We start from the raw sequence: 18753 nt of genomic DNA, 5'->3' as shown, positions 1-18753 counted from the left end.
TAGAGGCCGGAGACTAGTCTTGATTTGTGATGACTGGCATGAATCCAACTTGAATGCAAGTTATTCTAATTAAGTTGAAGAACAGCAGAGCCAAAGCGGGACAAAACAGGTCCCAGGCTCAGCTGCTCTGACCGGGTTCCTTAAGTAAGTGGGGACGATGAAAGGAGCCTCCCTGAGGACACACTGCGGGGTTCCAGGGCAATATTGTGAGGCAGGACCAGCGCTGAGTGTGGCTCCGTGCCACGCAATCGAGGTCCACTTTATGGGTGCCCAGCTGCACAGCTGACGAATCGAACCAGGACAATCACGGGGCCACCTGCTGTCAGCCCATCAGCCCTGCCCAGAGATGCATGCCTTACCTGGAGTCGTGAGTGAGACAAAATGAATGACATGTCATGGCCTTGAGGGTGACAAGTATACAGTGCAGGTATGAAGAGCTCATTCGAGTAACTGTTACAAGGCAGGCCCCTGGGTGCCCTGGGATCCATGGGCGACCCGTGAACTCCAGCCTGGCTTCACGGAGCCCCAGACTGGCGCGGCTGTCCACACCCAGAAGGACGGTTTGACGGGTGGTAACTCACACTTCATGGTCTTCACGGCCACTTTCTGGGAGGTTCCGTCTTGTTGACTAAGACTTCCTTCCATCACGGACCCAAACTCTCCTGCGAAGCCAAACAACACCTGCGTGGGCCTTGTGCGAAATCCCTCCTGCCCACAGAAACACCACGGTGCCAGGGCCCCGGTTCTCCTGGGGCCCAAGGGCCCCACACACGGTGGCTGGGAAGAGCTGCCAGGCCTCCCACACTTGAAAACCAGGGCACAGGCCAGGCTGTGACACCCTGCTTGTCACCACCATGTTGGTGTGGACTTCGCTCCGTTTACTTTGTTATAGGACAACATAGAAAAATGTTTTTAAAATTCATAAAGTAGAAACTCTGAACACTATCACCATTCATCCTAATGTCAGGTTGACAAATTAAATGTGTTTTCCTACTGCACTAGGAAGGTGCCAGCAATTAAAAACTCGACAATGAGGAATACATGTAAATGAGAGAGCACACCCCCCTCCATGAATTCCGTGCCTTTTCCGTGGAGGCAGGGAGTTCGCGGTTTCAGGGCCTGCTCTGTGCCAGGCACTGCAGAGCCCCACTCATGTGCCAAGTCTTAGTTTCAAAAGCACTATTTTTTCATTTTAAATGATAAAACAGACTACTTGTGTTATCAAAGTCACAAAATATTACTTGTTTAATAATATGTACGGGGTTCGGCAGAAGTGATGCTGATGCCATTGAGCGTGGCTGGTAGGTTACGTGTCCATGCCTCGCATGAGATGGACCGCAACTTGAACATCGCGCCTAAAATGTCCTGTGCTGGCTTGATGTGAAGTTGTTATGTTTCAGAATTCTGTGCCAGTGATTTTGTAGTAAAAGATCTGGTAGAGATTACCAGCTCACAAAGGAGGAGTGTTATTTGTGCTGGACCCTGAATTTTAAAAAATTACTGTGAACTGCTTTCTTACCCTGTCTGTTAAAAGAATAAAACTGCCTTACCTTCGCCCAGAATTTTTCCAAGAGTTAGAAGGTTCCTGTCAATCACGACATCTTCCAGCTTATTCTGCAGCTCCTCGCTGACTCCCAAGCTGCGCACTATAAAAGAAGTGACAGGGGACATGTGAGTTGTCACAGTGTTTCCTTTCATTTGAACATAATTCAAACTATATAGAGTCCATAAAATAGCTAAACACTTTCCCATTTTATGCCCCACAAATCTCACCGCCACCCCACAAATGGCCAGTGATAAAATACCACACTTAATTCTCCTACAATTAAAGTGAGTAAAATGAGTCCTTTGGGACAAGATTAATTCTGAGGGACTACAAAAACCTGAGCCATATTCCTCCTTCCCGTGTGTGCTGCCAGCAGCTGGACACCCCAGCTGGACACCCCATTCCTGTTGGGTAGGTTCTCCCCTGACCAGGAGGGCGACAGAGAAGTCAAAAGATTTTTCCAGCACAGTGTTTACTGTTATATCCCAAGGACGGGGCACAAAGGAGCCACCAGGCATCTCCCAACCAACTTGCCAGGGCGGGCGGCACGGAAGCCACAGGAAGCACAGAGCAGGAGCTCCTGCTCACGCTCGGTACGTGGAGCCCCGTGTGCCCACACGGACGGTGCTACACTGGGGCCTGGTGGGAGGACTGGAGAACAAGACCTGGGGCAACGAGCGCGGATGTGCAGCACTGGCAGGGAGTGCCGTCAGTGGGCGCAGTGGCCCAGGGGAGGGGACCCATTCGATGGCTACCTGGCGAAGGACTCAGTTTGTGCCCCGGCAGGCAATGTGCGCACGGCTTTGAGAGAAGACTAAAATGCGGATGATCTGGACACTTCAGCTATTAGTGAAAACACTTTACCCAAGTGGTCCTCTAATTAAGGAAACAAACTCATCTAAATTAAGACTTTTAAAAAATATATGAACATCTAAAAGCCAAAACTTCTAGACTAGAAAAGTAAGGAAGTTGTAACATTCTATATTACGTGAGTGTTTATTTCACAGCAACCTGTGTTTCACCATTCCTGTATCTGGCTGTTGTTGTGGCTGTTCTGCCAAACACACAGAAGTTTCCATTTGAAAGTCATACTTTCTACACAGCCTCTGAAATTACCCGAGAACATACAATGAACTGTTCATTCCCCCTTCGACTAGGAGAGTGCCTGCTCTGATGCAGCAGAGCTCAAACCACCATCGGTACAAAGTGTCTTAGCAAATCGTTCTCTGACTTGAGGGCCAGCAAAAACAAAAAATAAGAAGCTCTGAAACTGTGACATGTTTTCTTGTTGAAATCCCTGATCGATACACACATCTCCTATCACCCCGGCTACTTCACCCTGCATTTCTAGTAAATGGGCTGGTAGTGAAGCGCAGGGCCAGGTCCGACCATGTCTTTGCTGCTTGCTGAAGGCATGTTGCACATTAAAAATATCCATTCTTTGACTCCTTTGGCTTTTGTGAGGTATCTGTCACTGAATTTGTTTTTCTTTCTTCACTCTCAACTATTTTGACTTTTACCAGAAAAGGGAAATGAGAAAGTCAGCTTACAGGTGAGTTGGATGGCTCGCCGAGAGAAGGACTTCTTGGCTGTGTAATTGACGACCAGTTCCAAATCCTCCCCCGTGAAGGCGTTCCTGGGTGACGGAACACAGACATCTCGAGTTCTCACCGCAGCAGGTGCTCACCCCCGCCCCCTGCCTGGGCTCTCCCAGCTCATTTGCTCTTTGACCCACGTTTAAATCAGCTTGCCAAGTGTTATCAACAACCCTGCAGCCGATTAGATGGTGATTATACCCAATGTACTCGGGAAACAGCCCACTCTCAAACAAAGCTGAGCCTTCCCATCCATACGCATGCTACACATTTCCCATTTACTTAAGTCGTCTTATGCATTTTTGGGAAAGGTTGCTAATTTTACCCCACCAAGTTCCTGAACATCTATTGAGTTTATTCCTATGGACGTGATAGTTTGCACTGTGTTGTGGGTAAAATCTCATTCTAGCACTTTGTCTTCCACGTATTTTCAAACCAGAATCAAAATATTTTTATAACATGTACCCGGCTGGTGTGGCTCTGTGGATTGAGTGCTGGCCTGCGAACCAAAGGGTCACCGGTCCGATTCCCAGTCAGGGCACCTGCCTGGGTTGTGGGCCAGGACCCCATTAGGGGGTGTGTGGGAGGCAACTACACATTGATGTTCCTCTCCCACTCTTTATCCTTCCTTTCCCCTCTATTTAAAAAGAAATAACATTTAAAAATATATTTTTACAACATGCAGTGGCCTAAAAGCATTTCCTCCTAAAGGAAAGCAAGAAAAGAGGAGGCCTAAGGGAAGACTTCAGAAGGAGCAAAATGGTACTGAGTTTCCACAGACTGGGAAGGGCAGTGTGACTGCATGCGGTTCCTAAACGCTCGGCTGAGCCTCAGAAAACAAAGCAGCACCTTCTGCTTCTGTGCCCACCCCTCCAAATGCCTCGACTGCATGTCCAGGGGCCCCCACCTGGCCCCTGGACTCAGGCCCACCATGGTAGCCCTGACTGATATCCTGAAGGCTCTGTCTCTACTGAGCCTGCCTTTGAGGAGCCTGAGCAAATGTGTCCATGCATTGTTCTATTTTAGTCACTGTTTCCTGGGTGATAAGGATATATGCCACCTTGATGACCCAAACTGCATGCGGCCACTATTTTTGAGGACACTAACCTCTTCCACTTGGCACCTCTCCATGAAAGACTGTGTCTGAATGTCTCAAAGCGAGAAAACTGATGATAACCTTGGAGACCACTTAGAGCGGGGTAACACAACAGAAGCCTAGATACATGAAAAGACTCGTCTAAGGGACAAGACCCCAGGCGTCACATTCTGCATCCTGGTGCGGTCCCTTTGTGGGCCGGACTTCCAGCACCACAGGGCCTTTACATGCACTGTCCTTTCCGGCTGAAATGCTCTTCCCTTCCCTCTCACCTAATAAACACTTTTACCTCAGGTGTCCGCTCTGCAGGGGGGTCTTTCCTGCCTTTCTTAATGTGATCAACCTGCTGCTGTGTACGCATAAAGGTCCTTTTACATAGAATTTTTCACAGCTGCCATTTGATATTAAGTTGTGTGATGACTGCCCGATTCCCTGCTAACAGGAGTCCCACGAACAGTGCCTGGAAGAGTGCCTGCTTTGTCCACCACGTGCCCCAGGCCATCCCAGCGCCCAGAGCCTTGCAGGCCTTCAGCAAGCCACTCCTGCACCTTCTGCAGAGGGTCTCTGCAATGAGCCCCAAACTACAGACTCTGGGGTGCACTTTAGTCAACCCAGGATGTAGGTGAGATTTTGTCCATGTCTTTGAAACTATCGCCTTTAGAATTTACATACTAAGACATACTCATTACAAGGAGAGAGTTGTTAAGCACAGCGGGTACCTGACTACAAGACTGAGATGGACACACGTAAAGGACAGCCCAGCCTCCGCATTCCTGGGAGGGACCAAGTGCATCTCACGGAAACCCAAACTCTCCTCACAGGCCTGTGTGCCCAGGCTGCTCTGCTGGGGCTTCTCCTTGTTCCCGACACCCAACTGCTGTTTGGCTGTAAAAGCCATACGTACAGAAAATAAGAAAAGAGCTTCTTATGAATTTGATTGTGAAAATACACAGCTTTTCTCCACTGGAAAAATAACCGATCATTACAGAAAATGTGTTAAATGTGTATCTAGAGTCTGTGAGCTATTTCTTCCATAACTCCACACACATTCAACCCAAATTTTACTGCGACACTCCTCCTTTCTTTACTACACTTCCATCTTTGTTGGCCAGCTCCCTCTTTCAATTACCCATTTTTGCAAGATGTCACATGGGTTTGTCACTTGTAGACGAGACAGAAGCACAGAAAACAGGGAAAAAACAGGAAACACAGAATTGCTAATGCTTTGGTGAGTTTCTTCTAGTATTTCATTTGCACATGCATCTATTTGATTGTTGTTAATGGTTAGGATCATTTAAAGACTTTTAAACAAAAGTCCTCACTTAACAGCAACTGAGTTTGGTTAGCGAAGGCCCGTTGATGGCCTTCTCTGCCAGTGAGCCCTCCAGGCCAGCTCTCCCTGCTGGCTGCCGCTGCAGCACCGGCCTCGAGAGGACACTGCCTGCCCCGGGGGAGCACAGGACAGGGCGCCCAGCTGGGACACTGAGCAGCTGGCCCAGCAGGACAGGCATTGTCACTTGGCATAACAGCCTCATCAATACCACTGAACACAACATTTTTACCTGGGACACTTACCCGAACTGTGTCTCCTGGACTCTTTTTCTGATGGCCAGAGACACGTACAAAAGCAGCCCAATCAGAACAATGCCGCAGAAGCAGCCAAGGACAATGAGCACGGGGTCTGTGTTGCCAGGTGCTGGAGTTGACGAGGGGGCAAAATCTACCCACCCTGGTGAAAGACCAATGGAAGAAATTCAGAACACTCTTTGGGATCCGAAATACATACAAAACACTGGCTTGTAACAGGCAGAGAGTCATGAGCTTCATTGGGAACCAGTCCCTCTAGATTCCTCGATCCACAAACACGGGCAGTCCTGCTGTGCCAGCGCAAGCTGAGACTGTGCAGGGTGCTGTCAGAAACCAATGGGTGACTGCGCCAGCCACAAAGATACAAGGAAGTAAAAAAACGGTCAGATTAATCCTGACTGGCACACTGTAACTAAAATACTAGAACACCGAGAATTGGAATGTTTATTTCTTTGGAAACACTTATCAAGAGTGGTGTGAACAGGGCTTGCCTCCTTCCAGTCGTATAGCTTATGCTGTGGACAGAATCTGCTCTCTGTGCCTGTGAGTTGTCATGCTCTGTTCTCAGTGTGGATCCGCTTCCAACATCTTATCCTTTGTGCTTTTGATGCTGTGCAGTATCTCTGAGAGTTCCTTCGTGGAAAGGTCCCTGCTGACATGCCTTCCTCTGGGATATGTCCATCCTCTGGGGCACGGTCACTCCATTCAGGTGGGTAAGCTCGCCTTGTCTGAGTCCCTGGTTGTGTATCTAGAGTCTGTGAGCTATTTCTTCCATAATTCCACACACATTCAACCCAAATTTTACTGCGACACTCCTCCTTTCTTTACTACACTTCCATCTTTGTTGGCCAGCTCCCTCTTTCAATTACCCATTTTTGCAAGATGTCACATGGGTTTGTCACTCGTAGATGAGACAGAAGCACAGTGACATGCCTTAGATGCGAGTGAACTGAGTAACAGAAGTGCAGTGACCAACCACCACCGGACTTGGAGATGCAGCACACTGGGCACGGTCACGCTGAGCCCGTGATGTATGTGGATTTGTGGACCGAAGAGCTGGTGGTACAGTGCATATTCCCCGCAGTCCTCACAGCTAATACCCCATAGCTCACATTCGAAACATACTGTTAAGGAATGGTGTTAACTCAAAGGGGTAACGGCAATGTGTGCACACTGGAATCACGCAAAGCACCAACTGCAATTATGGCAAAGCCCTCTAATAATTCTGGACAGTTTACTATGCGTGAAGATAAAAGCCCTGTCATCTTTTAAAAAAATTTTTGTTTTAATCCCCACCGGAGGACATTTTTTCATTGCTTTTAGAGACAGGAAGAGGGAGAGGAGGGGAGAGAGAAAGAAAAACACCAACATAACAGAAACAAAGACTGGTGTCTCCCCAAGGCACCGATCTTTTTGTAGGCTCCCCAAGTGGGGACCAAACTGGCAACCTAAGCATGTGCCCTGATCAGAAATCAAACCCATACCTTTGCAGTTACAGGATGACGCTCCAACCAACTGAGCCATCCAGCCAGGGCAAAAGCTCTGACATCTTAAAGTCTGATTAAAAAAACTGCGTGTTTAGAATCAGAATGTCATTGTCTTTGAATTTCTACCAGGCAGACAAGCCTTGTGTCCCCATCACCAGTTACTAACAGTCCCAGGTACAGAGCCTATGGGCTGCAGGACCTGTAAAATGACTCCACTTCTTCACTAAAGGGGCAGTGTGTGTGAGGGTCACTAGAACAGACTGCTGGGAACCCACTGGTCTGCTCACAAGTCCTGTCTGCTATGAGTATAAAGGCCATGTTTGCAAGGACTTGTGAAAGCCCAGGGCGCACGGATACAGACATCTGTGCAAAGAGTCGATCACAGCAGTTTAACATCAAAGAACCAAACCCAGAGCACAGTCAGAACAGAGCTGTTTCCCCTGCCTATGGAGGTGAGCACAGCGTTTGGGTCACTTGGGGCACTGTGGTGGCACCTTGCCGAAAGAGAGAGACTCCAACAACTGAAGAAGCCGGCATGCAGCGCTGGGCACTTAGCTCGGGGAGCCCAGGGCCGTCTGAGGGCGGCTTCTGCAGGAGACCCTGTGTGTTCTGGACTGGACAATCATGGAACGTGCTGGCCAGTGCCTGAATGGGCAATAATTTGACAAGCAGCACTGATTACAGCAGCAAAACAAACGCTAGCAAGTAAACAAACAGTACCAATTCTAGAGAGTGAAGTATCTGCCTTTCCAACATTTCCATACATCATTTAACTACTCAGTAATCCAAGTCAAACAAAGTACCATGAGTGGACCAGCCCTCCTAGTAAGTTAGAACCATTTACAGTCATGCTACTGGGAAAACTCACATGTTGATGAGGTGCGTTACCCTACCGACTCTCTTTACCATGGGGAAAATTCCCTTTGGTCTTTATGTTTCAGTCTTAACCCAGCCATTCACTCTCTGGCAACCTGTGCACCGCCTGGGCGGGCCTGCTCCAGCAGCCCATGGGGACCCCGACTCTCACCGCGTACAGGGACGAATATTTTCACGGGGGCACTGAAAGGTCCGACCCCTCCCGTGGTGACAGCGGCGATCCTCACTGTGCACGTGGCATTGTGGACTTGAACAGGAATCTGCGCCCGGCTGCCATTCTGGCCAACTTCTTCAAACAGCTCTTTCTGGGGACGAACAAGGAAAGGAAATGAAACATGGTGCTGCCTGGGGTGTGTCACCTGCTGCACCACAGTCCCTCCTGAGGGAAGTCACCCCACCACATCCCAGGGCCGTGGCCATGTCTGCACACCAACCCTTCCCTCACTCAGGCCACAGCCAGCAGAACAAAAGCGCAGGGATGCAGGATGGGCTGGCGGCAACCAGGGTTGTGAGGGCACGGCACTCAGAGTGGCAGTGAAGGCGCCTCTGCAAGAGCAGGGTGTGGAGCCGAGCAGCCAGACGACACGAGCAAGGTGACTCCAGACTCCCCGGGATTTCTAGAGAGCACTGCCCAGGAGCCTTGCTGCACCTTGACACTGGTCGCCTGCCAGCCTCCCTCAGCCCAGTGCGAGTGGGCTTGTAAGTATAAGAATTCTGACTAAAATCTCCATTTAGGAAGGTACTGACACTTTTTTTTTCTGCCAGTGTGATAAACGCACAATTTTCAAAAATGTGGTTTTATTGTTGTGTTTGAAAGCCACTGTCAAGTGCCATTATGACACAGAAGAAAATGACTTTTGAAAAAGTAACCAGGACCTGCACCACTAGGGTGGCTCAGTTGGTTGGGCGTCATCCCGCAAACCGAAAGGTCACAGGTTCGATTCCCGGTCAGGGCACATGCCTGGGTTTCAGGTTCAGTCCCCGGTTGGGTATTTACAGAAGGCAGCCATTTGATGTTTCTCACTCATATCAATGTTTCTCTCCCTTCCTACTACTCCCTCTAAAGAAAAAAGAAATAAAGAAAAAGTAACCAGGACTAAGTGTTTATACAGCTCTCTACCCTTTGTTTCCAAACCTCAACTGTAATGCTGGTCTCTGGGGTAGGAAACTAATTGTGTGCCTGGGGCTGGCTTTTCAGACAGGGACCGGATGGGTTCTGGAACTCTGACTTCACAGAGAGAAAGGAGGCTGTCATGTCATGTGGAGCACAGATGTCATGGGTTACCTGTGAACAGAAGGGCCTAGTTTGGGGGCCCCTGGTCCCCCTCTTAACATTATCCCCTGGTCACTCAGTTAAGTGCAGTCACTTCTAACCATTGCAAAGGAGGGAACCAGAAAGAGGGCAGTCCCACCTCGTAGCCAGGGGAACCTGGGTTAGCCCCCAGAGACTGTCTCTAAATCTGACAGGCAGTGACCATCAGGCCCCAGAAATGCCTCAGACAAGTGATGATAAGGGAAAGTATGGACTGAAAAATTGTTGGTTTTTCTATCCCACTGGATTCTATTGTTGTAGAAAGACTTGCCATAGGTTTTTTTGTTTGTTAATTAAGTGAGCAAATTAATAATTACAACTTTGGGGGATATTTCACAATATCTTTTTAGAAACAGCATTTATTTATGGCAAACACAGTTTTTGTCTAAAATCAAAATATATTTGACATGTAAATTGGGTGAAGTTAAGATGTACAACATGTTGATTTGAAACATAGATTATATAATTGCTGTTGTAGCCACAGTTAACACTTCTATTATGTCTCGTAATTGTCATTTCCTTTCAGTGGGTGCAATAGTGAAGACCTAGTCCCTTGGCAGGTGTGGCAATTACACTACAATACTATTGTCTGTGTCTGCATTAAATCCGTGGGACTTACTTGCTGGCTTGCAGCGTGTTTGTCCCAAACCCAGTTTTGCTTCTGGGTTACCTGGCCATTCTCTAATTTGGGGGGGACAGGAGATCATCAGGCAGCATAACTCCCCGCCCCCACTGCCCTGCGGTGAGTGAGGTGGGCGGCCGAGGACCCCACGCCTGCCTCAGCACTGACCACCTGGCAGTTCCTCGGGTGCACACCTCCAGGCCTCACCGGGGCAGAGGCCTGCTTCCAGCTCTGCACCTCTGTCTACACTCAAATATGAGACCTCATTTCTGAGAGAAATTATCTCAAAGTAAGAGAAAAATGAGTAACTATGAAAGAATCAAATCTCTAGAAGGAGAGAAATCCTAACAAAACCAGAATTATCCTTTTGGAAATAAACGTAACCTTTATGATACCAGTTGGCCCAGGGCCTATACCTGACTATGAAAACCTGGAGAAGTGACTTTTTAATTTCCCCATCCCACCCCTTAAACAACTAAAGAGCTAATCAGTGCACAGTGCCTGGCGTGGCGCCTGGCCTGCAGTGAGTGTCGGCCAAGTGCAGCGCTAGCACCCTTCACAGCTGCTGCCCTTGCGCTGCACCGAGGTACCGCTGTGACTGGTGCGGGGCACCGCTTCCTGGCCACACATATTGAAAAGACATAAAAATTATTCACTGTAGGAGTGCAATTATAATAAATTTTGAAGTAGTAATTAGAAAGATACATGATAAACATTTCAGTGGAGGTTTAACAATTTTTTTTCCAAAAATATTCTTAAATGGTAACCTCCAATGTTGTTTTAAAATGATCACTGTCTTAAAAAAGTAATGTCTTCCATCCTTTCTGTTTTGATGCCAAATGTGTAAAGAGAGGTGTGACCATATCCATATCCTCAAATATTATTTTAATTTTGATTCTAAAAGCTGACAGAGAAACCCATTTAATAATCACATACATGGTCCTGGCTGGGTAGATCAGTTGGTTAGAGCATTATCCCGAAATGCCCAGGTTGTGGGTTTGACCCCTGACCCCCAGTCAGGGCACGTAAAAGAATCAACCAATGAATGCATAAATATGTGGAACAGAAAATTGATGTTTTTCTCTTTCTCTAAAAGCAATGAAAAAATTAAAACACACACATGTAGGAGCTGAACTGTGTGCATAACCCCTGTAGTGTCAGGTGCCAAGCACAGAAGGTGGGGCTGCATCCCTGGCATGACACAATCTGGTCATGGGCACACGTCGTGGGCCAACTGCACATTTCTCATTTACGGCCTTTCATTTTCTCCAACACAGGCCCACATCCTCAAAGACTTAAAATATAAGATTTCAGGAAGTGGAATTGGAAATACAGCATGACATTGATTACAACTTTACTCACGGATAAAACACGTGGATCTGGCCTATTGGGGAATATAAAAGCACATCTTCTGAAACATTATGACTTGTTTCTCATGTGGGCGTTAGTTCATTAGGGTGACCTCAGTGGTGTTTGTGTTCAGTTATCAAAAGACTTTTTAACTTAATCTTCAGCTCTGTGAGAAAGCACAACCCTATCTTTTTAGCTGTATTTAAGAAAATGACCCTTTTTATTGCCTCAAAGAACAGCAACATTCAATTGGGAAGGACTAGCAGATAAAAGTTTCTGTAATGTTAGCTGATACACAGAAACAAACACCAGGGAGGCTGCCGAAATGAGGAGGCAAAGAAACATGTCCCAGATGAAAGAAAAGAACAAAACTCCACAAAAAGAATGATACAAAATGGAGACAAGATGCAGAGCTCAAAATACTGGTTCTAAGGATGCTCAAGGAACCTAGGGGAAGAACAGATGAACCAAGTGAAAACTTCAACAAAGAGAGAGGAAACATAAAAACAGAACTAGAAGACATAAAAGAAAACCAGTCAGAAATGAAGAATACACTAACTGAAATGAAGACTATATTATGTCCTGACTGGTGTGGCTCAGTGGATTGAGTGCCAGCCTGTACCACAAACTCAAAGGTCACTGGTTCGATTTCCAATCAGGGCACATGCCTGGGTTGTGGGCCAGGTCCCTGGTTGGGGGTGTGCAAGAGGCAACCGACTGATGTTTCTCTTGCACATTGATGTTTCTTGCCCTCTCTTTCTCCCTCCCTCTCTCTGAAAATAAATAAATAACATCTTTAAAAAAGAAGAACATATTACTACAGAAAATCAGCAGAGGAGTAAATGAAGCAGAGGATCACATCAGAGATTTGGAAGATAACAAAGGAGAAAACACTCAATCAGAACAGCAAAAACAAAAAAGAGTCCAAAAATGTAAGGATAGTATAAAGAGTCTCTGGGACAACTTCGACCCTGTCTCTGCACCAACAGTCACATCATGGGGATGCTGGAAGAAGAAGAGAGAGAGCAAAAAATTGAAAACTGATTTGAAAAAATAATGATGGGAAACAGTGGCCTTGCCCTGCTGAAGGAAATAAACAGGTAAGTCTAGAAAGTGAAGAGAGTCCCAAACAAGAAAAACTCAAGAGGCTTGTACCAAGACACATCATAATTAAAATGCAAAAGTTTAAAGACAAAGAGGGAATCTTAAAAGCAGCAAGACAAAAGCAGTTACTACATTCAAGAGAGCTCCCAAAAGACTGTTATGTGAGTTCTCAAAAGAACCTTTGCAGGACAGAAGGGAGTGGCACAAAATACTCACAGTGATGAAAAGCAAGAACCTGCAACCAAGATTACTAACCTAGCAAAGCTGTCATTTAGCACTGAAAGATAAAGAGCTTCTCACACAAGAAAAAGCTGAAGTAGTTCATCACCACCAAACCAGTATCATATAAATGTTGCAGGGGCTTCTTTATGAAGAAGAAGAAGAAGAAGAAAAGAACTGATAAAAATATGAATAAAATGGCAATAAATACATATCTATCAACAATTACTTTAAATGAAAATGGATAAAATGCTCCAATCAAAAAACATATGGAGGCTGAATGGATAACAAAACAAGAGCCTTACATATGCTGCTACAAGAGACATAGTTTAGACTGAAAGACACACAAAGACTAAAAGTAAAGGGATGGAATAAGATACTTCATCAAAGTGGAAACAAACAAACAAAAAAAGAGCTTGGGTAGCAATACTTACACCAGACAAAACAGACTTTAAAACAAAGGCTATGTAAGAAGAGACAAAGAAGGCCTCAGCAATTCCACTTCCAGGTACCTGTATTTTGCTGTGTATAACGTGCACTTTTCTGCCCAAATTTTTGAGGGAAAAATAAGGATGCATATAACACATCATATAATAATGGATATAATAATCCATGTATAATGCAAACAGAAACACAAGTGCTCATTGTACCCAGCAAAATAGGACACTTACCCAGAGAAACCCAGAACAGTAATTAAAAAAGGCATATACATCCAAATATTTGTTGCAGCATTATGTATAACAGTCAAGACATGGAAGCAACCTAAGTCTCCATCAACAGATGAGCGGATAAGGAAGAAATGGAGCATGTACACAGTAGAGTATGGCTCAGCCATGAAAAAGAGTGAACTCTTGCCATCTGCAACAATGTGGACGGACTTAGAATTATACTAAGTGAAATAAGTCCAACAGAGGAAGATAAACGTCCTTTTTTCACTTATATGTGAAATCTAAAAAATAAAACAACTGAACAAGCAGAACAGAAACATATTCATGGGTATAGGGATATTCTGATGGTTGCCAGGTGGGAGAAGAATTGGGAATGGGTGACAAAGGCGAAGGGGTTAAGAAGTACAAATTGGTAGCTGCAGACAGCCATGGGGTGGAAGGTACATCACAGGGAATACAGCCAATAATATTGTAATAACCAAGCCTGGTATCAAAGGGTCTAGATTTATCAGAGTGATTATCTAGTAAGTTATATAAATGTCTAATCACTGGCTTGTACACATGAAACTAATAAAATACTTTTTGTCAACTGTAATGAAAAATTAAAAATTACTCAAAGAAAAAAACCAAAAGAATCGTCCCATTCAGAGAAAAATTCTCCCGCTGGTTGAAAGGTCTGCCAGGTGCACGTGTGGAGTCCACAGTGCCGCAAATGCCTACAGAGAAAGTGCGAGGCCCTACATTCAGACAGTGCAAAGGCAGGCAAGACATGCTCCAGCTTCAAGGAGAAAAGACCATGCTTGCTCCTGACTTTGGACTTTTATTGAAACAGCAAAGGACATAAGAAAAATAGAACAAAAAAAAAGGATAAATGATGTCTGCATGGTAAATATCACAAATTTCTTGGTCTGGAAGTAACGCAACAGTTGTGATAACAAAGGTATAAACTTTGAAAGCCAGGTTCTCAGCATAACTGCAACAATCCACCCGAAGGCTGTCCCAGCAAAGCTCCAAAAGTGCGTACGAAATCTACCCTTCTTAGAGCGTGTCTGGGAATCCTGTTGAGAAATATCTAGTTCTGGTGCCGTCATAAAGATGATAGATGTGGATTTGGTAACTGTTCTCTAAAAATGGAAATGAAAGGACAACTTTGAGAGATCAAAGTGTGCCCAACTCTTGCCCCTTGGAAATGAAGGGCGTTTGAGAAACAGAGGTGAAGGGGCAGAGGTCGTTTCAACTGCACTTCCGGTTTCAGGCTCCTCCCGGGTTGGCCGTGCTCGTGTTTTCATTTGCCTCCCATTGCAGCTCCTGAGCGGGAAGCTCAGTGGCATCACAGGATTTGTCCGAAGTTCAGTGGGGCCACTAACCCTTCTGTTGTCACAAACCATCACAACGCCCAGAGCGTAGCGTGATTTCAGCACAAGTGACCTTCTCACTGGGATGGCCCAGCATCTCCGAGGAGGCAAGGACTGGAGAGGTCACAGCCCTAACTGGCAGCACTGTTCCTGCTGCATCATCTCTCCTGCCCTTCAGCTCGTCTCCCTCTAAAGAAGCAGCTGCCACCCGTGCCAGAGGAGGAGGAGGACAAAGGACCTTCACTGTCTGCTGGTAATCACTGCCTTCTGCCAACCAGAGGGAAAAATTTCCCATTGCATTGAAACAGAATGATTGTCCTTCCTGCACTATCCTAAGAATCTAGCATTGTGACAAGGAGCTGCCCTCTAAGATTTGATTCCCCCGACCCAGCCACAGTGCAGATGCCGCTAACCCACAGGCACCCGCACAAAGCCCTGGGACGAGAGTCTGGGGGAGGTGAGGCTCCTTCTTTCAGAGCTGCAACTCTCTAACTCAGGGTTTGACTGTGATCCTTTACTATGAGACCAGAGAAACCATGGACGTCTAAGCCCTCTTCTGTCTCCTCTATCTCCATCACCTGCTTCCTGATAGGTAAACTGAGGCAACAAAAGGAAAAGAATGGCTTTCAACTGTCCTATTGGAAAACAGCAGTTTTGGTACAAGTTGAATGACGTGAGCTTGAAAATGACTATAACAAGCTTGGACGTCATCCGTGGGAGCAGCTGTGTCCCCTGTCCTTTCTTCTGCCAAGAAGCTGTGCTACTTCCATCCACCCCATCGCAGAGAAGTCAGCACCTCCTCAACCCTCCTCCTCTCCCAGGTGAGAAGGGGGCCCGTCTGGGACCTGCCCAGCCTCTCCACCCAGGCCTCATCGCTCAGCTGCGTCCCCCACTCCTGTCCTCGGCCAAGCGCTCCCACCACAGCCGTGATCGTTACACCTCACAGCAATCAAGTCAGGGTGTCCGTCTGGCTCCACTGGAGTCTGCCCTAAAAATGTCACTCCACTGGAAGGGCCCTGGCTGGTACTTAGGGGGCAGTCACAATTTCACACGTAGACCCTTGTTTTTTGTTTGCTACTGTGCAATGAAACCAGCATTTACACCAGACAGTCCTTACTGCACTGCAGAGGATTTGCCGTCTCTGTTGATAAAAGAGATGGGGGGTTGGACCTGACATTCTGACACATTGACGTACCCCCGGTTCCAGCACAGATTATTATCCGGTCAACACTCAATGACTATGTCCATGGTTAATTTAATGTTATCAGTGGTACTTACTCATTGTCCAACACTCACCTGGATGTTGCTGTGAAAGGTATTTTTAGATGAGTTTAATATTTATATGTGGAGCTTGAGAGAAGAAATCAGGGTTGCCTTCAGGGACGAGGGTACCCTCAGAACCCCCGGCCCTCCTTTCCCAGCTGGTGTGCCCCTCCCCTAATCACACTGCAGGTGGGGGGCAGGGTTGTCCCTACATTCTCAGTGAGCAGCAGGAGCAAGCTTCTGAGTGACCTGCCAGTGGGCAGTATGCTCTGGTGGAAAGAAGGCGGACTGAGGCTGCTTTAAACAAACTCAATTTTCTCATTTGTGGGGGGGTAATGAGATAGCCATATTAGCCATCTCTGTAATACACGGCTCTCTAATTGGACTCCTAAATTCCAGGTGCCCATTGGCTCCCTTGCCATCTATCAAACTGTCTGACGCCTTGGCCAACTCCCAGGGCCCTGCAGACATGGCCATGACTCTCCAGTCCAGCTCCCCNTGGAAAGAAGGCGGACTGAGGCTGCTTTAAGCAAACTCAACTTTCTCATTTGTGGGGGGGTAATGAGATAGCCATATTAGCCATCTCTGTAATACACGGCTCTCTAATTGGACTCCTAAATTCCAGGTGCCCATTGGCTCCCTTGCCATCTATCAAACTGTCTGACGCCTTGGCCAACTCCCAGGGCCCTGCAGACATGGCCATGACTCTTCAGTCCAGCTCCCCCCCCACTACATGCCCCTACAAGCATTCATGTTCTGGGGCTTTGAGTGAGTCACGATCCCCAAAAGCTGTCACATTGTGCCTGGTCTCTCGTTATCTTTCTCCATCTGGAACTCCTCCATCATCACTTGTCCAGATTACTCCAAGCCCAGACCAAGCACCACCTTTACTGGAGAGGCATCCGCACGGCCTGAGCATCCTTGCACACCCTTGCTGAGCGGGCCAAACTGCAAGGCCTAACCACTCCTGCCGCTGAGCCATACTGGGCCTGGTCACAGAGGCAGTGAAGTCGGTGATGGTGGCAGCGGTGAGACCACTGCACCACTGCACAGCGCACGGGCTGTCTGTCCTCGCTGCACAGGGTGCCGAGCTGCCGGCCCGAGAACCCTCAGTAACTGGACCATCGCACAGCTCCAAGGAGCTTGGGGGCAGGGAACCTGCGTACCAGGCTGTCTGCTCCTGCTGTCTGCTGTGCTGTGGGTGACAAACACTTTGCTCTGGTTGGTTCAGATTTGTGTCTAATTACAGCTGCTACAGAAATGTGTCAAGGCAGCATGTTGTTTGCTGAGCCCCCTTCTTCAGAGTCTGGTGACCCTTTGCTATTCTCTGTGTGGCTGGGTTCTTCCCTGACAGTCTTCTTAAGAAGTGTCCCCTGCAATTCCAAGAGGTGATGAATTGCTGGCCTGCTAAGCCCTGAAGCTTCTCAACCACCTGCTTTGTTATGTGCGTAGTTCACAGGTCTACCTAGAAGAGTCAAGCTCCCCGAAGGCAGGAGTCAGGTGATAACAAAGATGAGTTCTACATATACATACATATATATATATATATATATATATACACACATATATATATATATACATATATATGAATAAATAAATGAATGGATAAATGAGTAATGAGGAAAGCGCCAAAGATGCCTTGACATTTTATGAACTATTCAGTCACCTCTAACTTTTGTGATGCTCTTCATACCCCACTGAAAGTTGCCTTGCCTATCTCAGTAACACCTGGCGTTCTCACAACAAAACGAAAGCTTCTAAAACAGTATTAAGCCAGCCAATCAGAGGAGACAGACATGCTCTGTCGGCGCTCAGACTTACGGAAGCATCGGTACTCTGCCACACGTGGGACACCCGGTAGCCCACCAGGTCCCCGTCCTGCCGCTGAATTGGAGGCTCGATCCACCTGATGTCCAGCTTGTTACCAGATTCATTCAGAAACACAGTGACATTCAGAGGTGCTGCCGATGGGGCTAAAAGGAAAAGGAAAGAAGGATGAGGAACCACAAAGAAAAGCACACAGAGACTCAGCCACTTCTTGGTTTCTGAATGTTTGGTTTCACACATTCCAGGAAAGCACTCAAATGAGACTGACAAACAGCACATTTCACCCTCTTTTCAACGAAGGGCCATCGAGGTTGCACATTAGTCTTGAAAAGTCAGCCCTTTCCAAACTAAATGATCAAGGAAGAGGAAGACAGGGAAGGCAGTGTGGGGTGGGGGGGCACCTGGACTCCCCAAGGGGCAGAAGGTCAGCCAGACCGAGAGGATATGAAGTCTGTGTCATGTGAGACGCACACGGCAGGGAACTCCACACACCTCAGAAGGAAACCACCACTTCAACACCCAGAGGCAGGGGACCGATGGTATGAAGAGAACTAGTCAGTCAGGGAGTCACTCTCTGTGTGTAAGGTGTCTCATTATCATAGACCTGAGGCTCAAAGGTTAATTACTAGGCTAGGGGTCAAAACACAGCATTTAGCCTGATCTTCACTCTCCTGGTTATAGTAGATTCTGCAAAGGCACACACCTACTTTACGTCAAGACATCATCTCTCACATGGATAATAAAAGTTAAAGCACTTTGGAAAGTATGTATGTACACATATATTAGGAAACAGGTCAAGGTCATCACTACCTTCTATTTGGGAGGGAGGAACCTTGACTATATTTA

General features: G+C 46.9%; 1 protein-coding gene across 2 annotated transcripts in view; it reads right to left on the bottom strand.

The window, feature by feature from the left end:
* MERTK (MER proto-oncogene, tyrosine kinase) overlaps positions 1-18753 on the bottom strand; it is a 99028-nt gene that overhangs the window by 13544 nt on the left and 66731 nt on the right. For both annotated transcript variants that reach the window (XM_037038604.1, XM_037038600.1), the window contains 6 exons: positions 17902-18053; positions 8339-8492; positions 5813-5966; positions 3097-3182; positions 1551-1646; positions 582-662 (listed from right to left, as the gene is read on the bottom strand). In XM_037038604.1, the coding sequence (XP_036894499.1) occupies positions 582-662; positions 1551-1646; positions 3097-3182; positions 5813-5966; positions 8339-8492; positions 17902-18053 (723 nt within the window). The remainder of the gene's footprint in view (positions 1-581; positions 663-1550; positions 1647-3096; positions 3183-5812; positions 5967-8338; positions 8493-17901; positions 18054-18753) is intronic.

This window comes from Sturnira hondurensis, unplaced genomic scaffold, assembly GCF_014824575.4.
Source record: "Sturnira hondurensis isolate 20B ecotype Veracruz unplaced genomic scaffold, ASM1482457v3 Scaffold0002039, whole genome shotgun sequence".
Classification (NCBI taxonomy): Eukaryota; Metazoa; Chordata; class Mammalia; order Chiroptera; family Phyllostomidae; genus Sturnira; species Sturnira hondurensis.
Note: the sequence above shows the minus strand (reverse complement) of the source record. Positions and strands in the feature narration are given on the sequence as shown.